Consider the following 5,158-nt stretch of genomic DNA (forward strand, 5'->3'; position numbering starts at 1 on the left):
TTCTGATTACAAACTGCCTCTTGATTTCAGTCTTCCACACAGCTTATGGAAGTGGCTCTGAAGATAAAGTCATCTCTCATTCACACACACTATAACATTAAATGTCATGAGATTACTCGTGAATATACTTTTTACTTATGTTGGTTACATTTAAATCGGTTTTGAAGCCTTACATAAACCCTGATGAATTTTATTTCAATCATTTTCATGTTTAACACTTTAAAATTTAATATTTCAAACTTGCCTTGAATAGGTTCAATAGCCAGAGTGGCTCCACTTGTGAAAACAACCTAATACCCTGCTGTAGCATAATACCCTGCTCTTTCCTTAGAGACGTTCTGAAGTATGGTTACCTGTTGGCAAACGTTTTCCTTCACAATGAAACAGTATGAACAGAGGGTTTTTACACTGTCTGTAGCTAAAGCATTTCTTTAATTGAATACAAAATACTCTTCATGTAAAAATAACAAGAAAGTTTATTTTTACAACATTTGACACTCTTCTGCCAACATCGTTTTATCTTTCCTCTATGGTAAACTGCACGTTGAGTAGCCCAAATGCTTTCATAACTTTGCACAGAGCATTTCCAGGATCAAATCATCCATACTGACTGTGCCAATGATGGGCCTGAAGAACAGTTCAGCGATGATATTGGCATTGATGAATCTCAGCAGGAAGAGGGCACTGTTCAGTTCGGCAAATCTGGCCTGGTACCCTCTGTGCGTCATCCTGATGTGCTCACTGAGGATCTGCTGCGTTCCCCACTGAAGTCCCTGAATATACTTCACGCACCGAAGGCCTGGCAGGTCTGGAGGGAGATAAAAACCCCTTTGTTATAAACAGCTCACCACAGAGATCTTCCTACATCAATTAGAATACACCCATTTCTGTCACTTCCCTATGAAGAAAGTGCTCAAGCGTCCTACTTAAGGGGTTTTCTAGAGCAAGGATAAAATGCCAAATTAGTTGTAAGTTTTCAGAAACAATACTAAAATCGCAACATCATGTAATTATTTTTATTTAATACTCCCTGGGTTTGTACATTCACAGTTACAAAACACTGGCTGCGAGCCAACAAAGGCACACTTCATTTAGCAGAAGAATATAGTTTAGTCTCTGCTCCAACTAACTTTTCATGCAAATCTGAAAAAATTAACACTTTTTCAAGACACAAAAACTGAAAAACAGACCACTGTAATATGGCAAGAAATCTTACCAGATGGTACATATTTTGCCATTCTTCCCCCAAATTTCCCATCATTATACTGATCGTCCAGCCAATGGCAAAAAACTTCACAGCCATAAAATGACTCACATGTTTCATTTTAATTATTTGCCAGCAGGTCAATATTACGCTAGAAGCCCATAATAATATGAAAACTAATGCTGACCACTTAACACATTGCACCATGATTTCTGAATTGGGGAAAGTTAAATTTTGTGATTCTAATGAGTGTTCTAAAACGTTCTCTAAAATACTTTACAAGGAGAGGTTTTTAGCAGCATTTTCTTACAGCCATTCAAAGGTAAAAATATAAACACAAAAACAGCCATGGATTGCAAGCAACATGATTTAAAAGTAACTTTTTAAAAACAGTGGTGCAGTGTGACGTTTAAGTAAAAATGAATAAAATGCAACACAGGAAAGGTTAAGTGCATGTACGTTTTATAAGGAGCATGGTAAGAGGAGGCTGCTTTAAAAAAATCTTTTGTATTAATGACGAATCCTTTGATTTTCTATGACAACAATGTTCTTGCAAAGTGCTTTATATTCAAGTAATCAATAGTTTCCTGTTTTGTTTAAATGATGTCACTGATAAACACAAATGTTTTCTTTACTTTCTCTACAAAATTCAGCAGAAAAAGATTTTCAGAGTATTGTGGAAATAATCACAAGTAGCAGAATCAGTGTTCTTTAAAAAATAATAATGCTGACAGACAAGAGGCACTCCTATTATAGGAAAATACCATGTGATGAAGGAAGTAAGAGCAATCTAAAGCCACATTTCTAACCCATATTCAATTCTGATTTCCCCAGTCCACACATTATTAGTCCCTGCTACCTGTAGCCCAAAGCCCAGTTGGACATCCTGCTTTTATTGTGCGTGGATGCCACTGAGAAAGCGCCTCTAGGCCTACATTCATGGCTACTGAAAACTTCATTTTGTGAACTCCACATTACTTTTTTTCTACTTTCACACCACAGCCCCCCATACCCGTTATACAAAATAGCTTTTCCAAACAAACAAAAAAAATTCAAAGTAGTCAGGAAAGAGAAAAGGCAGATGCCACCGTTTCATATACAAATATATATGTGTATGTATGCTTGTGTGTTTCTTGTCTCCTTGTGTTTAAACTCATATATGTGTGTTTAAACCTACCTCTGTTTCATTATATATAAATTACATTAAAATACACAAATGAGGAAATACAAAAGGATAAACAGCAAAGAAAGTTCATACTCTTAATAGGCATTACCTTTCCCCCAAATGTAGGTGCATTTGTGTTTCATACACATCCAGTTTAGCTGCTTAAACTACCATCGAGAGAAGATTCAGGAAAAAACATTTAAGAATAAGGGACACAGGGGTGGATGTGTGTATGTAAGTAAAACAAAAATTATATAAAAAGTATGTAAGACAGACAGGAAATTTTGAAATGTAAATTTGTGAAGCTGAGCCCCAGTCTGCCCTCTGTATCCCAAAAGAAGTGAGAAAACTATTTTCCAAAGGACCTCAAGAATCACCTGGGCACTTACTAGGAATGCAGATCTCAGAGGCTGGGGTTTAGGGTACAGAATCAGAATCCTGGGGGAGGAGTCTTGAAAGACTTAAACTCCCTGCTTGCTTCCCCCACACGCAGCAGCACTCTTTTTGCATAGGTAAGTTGGGAAAGCAATGGTATAAGCAAAAGGGTGACCTCCAATAGTCACTGGCTTCAGCTGAGGTATCGAGCTCATAAAATACAAGGTCTGAGAATATTATTATTCCACCAAATACCACGCTACGAGTACAGACTTAGAAGGAACATTATAAAGCATGACCCCAACTCAAGTTGCCTGAAACTTCCTACAGAGGCAACCTGGAAGAGCGCTGCTTGAAGGTAATTCTCCTAATAGGACGAATCCAAACAAGGTATCACATGTCCTCCAATGATTTGGTTGCATCGTGTGCGGCAGCATCCAGCACCCAACTGAAAAACCGAAACTACTGTACAGCTGACATCCCTTAGGGCTCAGAAGACAGGAAATCTAGATGCCAAATCACACCAGCCTTTTACTACCGAGTAAATTCACTGGGGACTTGGGCGCTCTGTAAAAAGGGGTGGGGGAAGGGTGCAGGGAGGCAAGGTCGGATTAGGAAGTCTGTGAGATCTCTGGAAGCTTTACAAGCGTAATGCCCCTGCTCTGTGCCTACTTTATCTTTTTCCTGCCCTTTTGCCAACCTGATATTCATAGAGACATGAAGCAGAGTCCCGAGGTTGGGGGCCACACAAACGACCATTGTGAGGCAGATCCGTGAGATACTTAGTCCACTGTCCTGTCTGACAGTAGTAATCCCATGGTAGAGTCTATAGGGATCCTTCACATGTTTCCTTTCTGCCCAGACTTAAGACTTGTTTCCGCTAACTAAAAGGTTCTAGTAAGTTTAAGACCGAGGTTTCAGAAAGCGTTACAGGATTTGCAGTGAGCAAAAACTTTTTTAAAGCTATGTTACGGAAAAAAACAAAACAAAACAAAAAAACGAAACACCTATGTCTTTTGAAGGCAGAACTTTTCTGTAGTATCAAAAATATGTAGAAAGCCAAGCACAAACCCCAAGAAACACCCCCCTCTCCTCTTGGCTGAACTTCTGACGGCAGCTCACCTATCTGGCGTGTTTTCTGGAGCCTGCTCCGCCAACTCTGCAGAGTTAGTCGCGATGCTCCGCTTGTGCTCCGACCCCAGCCCCACCACTAAAAATTCCTGAGTGCCTGAACCTAGCGGTAGGCAGTGCCTAATAACGGCCCTCTTACCCGGGTTAAAGAGCACGGTCCCCTTGAGGTAGGCGTACTCCTTGGTACTGATTTCCAGACTCCAGCACTTGGCAAGGAAGCTCTTGATGGCTTCGACCGCGGCGGCGGAGGGAAACTGCCCAGGCCCTGGCGGCGACACCAATTCCGGCTGCAAGGTGGAGAGGAGCTGTGGCTGGTGGCCCTCGGGCTCCGGCCGCCTGGTTGTGAGGATCCTTTGCAGGATGCTGGGCTCCGAGGTCTCCACTGTCTCCAAGTTCAGGTGGTCCTGGGCGAGCTCCAGCATGAGTAGGGGCGCCCAACTGCTGCGTACCAGCACCAGCTGCTGATCTAGAGGCAGCACTTGGAAGCAGGGCAAATACTTGACGAAACGCAACGTCTTCAACAAGCCTGCCGAGGCTGCCTCGCAGACCACCTGTGGACTTTTGAGGGCAACCAGCCGCGGTGCGCCACACCAGGTGGCCCACCAGGGGGCCTCCAGCTGCGCGGCTGGAACCTCGTGTGTTTGGTTTGCACTCCCGGGCAAGCCGTAGGGGATGCTGCCCCGCTGCGGGTGGTCTTCGCCGCCAAAGTAGTTGCGGTACTGGAGCGAGGCGGGCTGCCCGCTCGGCTGCCCCTCTCTACCACTGAGCCTCTGTGCATAGTAGGAGAGCTCCCACCAAGAGCCTCCGGGCCCTGCCTCGGGCGCTACTGGAGCCACTTGACTTTGCTTTGCGCTCGTGAGCAAGCTGTACAAGATGCTGCCCTGCCTAGGGTGGTCTTCGCCACAAAAGCAACAGCGGTACAGGAGGGACACAGCCCGCCCGCCCAGCGGCCCCTCTTCGCCCACCCGGGGCTCAGAACCGCAGGAGCAGCCCCAGCACGGAGCCCGGACCCGTGCCTTGGGAGCCTCAGGAGCCGCGGGCGTCAGCTTCGCACTGGAGAGCATGTTGTAGAGGATGCTGCCTGCCTAGGGTGGTCTTCGCCACAAAAGCAACAGCGGTACAGGAGGGACACAGCCCGCCCGCCCAGCGGCCCCTCTTCGCCCACCCGGGGCTCAGAACCGCAGGAGCAGCCCCAGCACGGAGCCCGGACCCGTGCCTTGGGAGCCTCAGGAGCCGCGGGCGTCAGCTTCGCACTGGAGAGCATGTTGTAGAGGATGCTGTGC

General features: G+C 45.2%; 1 protein-coding gene across 1 annotated transcript in view; it reads right to left on the reverse strand.

Moving 5' to 3' along the window:
• Positions 1–391: 391 nt before the first annotated feature.
• Nr0b1 (nuclear receptor subfamily 0 group B member 1) overlaps positions 392–5,158 on the reverse strand; it is a 9,273-nt gene continuing 4,506 nt past the window's right edge. Inside the window, 3 exon segments of the mRNA XM_010608519.1 lie at positions 392–808; positions 4,015–4,959; positions 4,962–5,152. Of these exon segments, the coding sequence (XP_010606821.1) occupies positions 564–808; positions 4,015–4,959; positions 4,962–5,152 (1,381 nt within the window). The 3' untranslated portion in view covers positions 392–563.

This window comes from Fukomys damarensis, unplaced genomic scaffold (assembly GCF_012274545.1).
Source record: "Fukomys damarensis isolate Sample0158 unplaced genomic scaffold, DMR_v1.0_HiC HiC_scaffold_39, whole genome shotgun sequence".
In the NCBI taxonomy this organism is placed as follows: domain Eukaryota; kingdom Metazoa; phylum Chordata; class Mammalia; order Rodentia; family Bathyergidae; genus Fukomys; species Fukomys damarensis.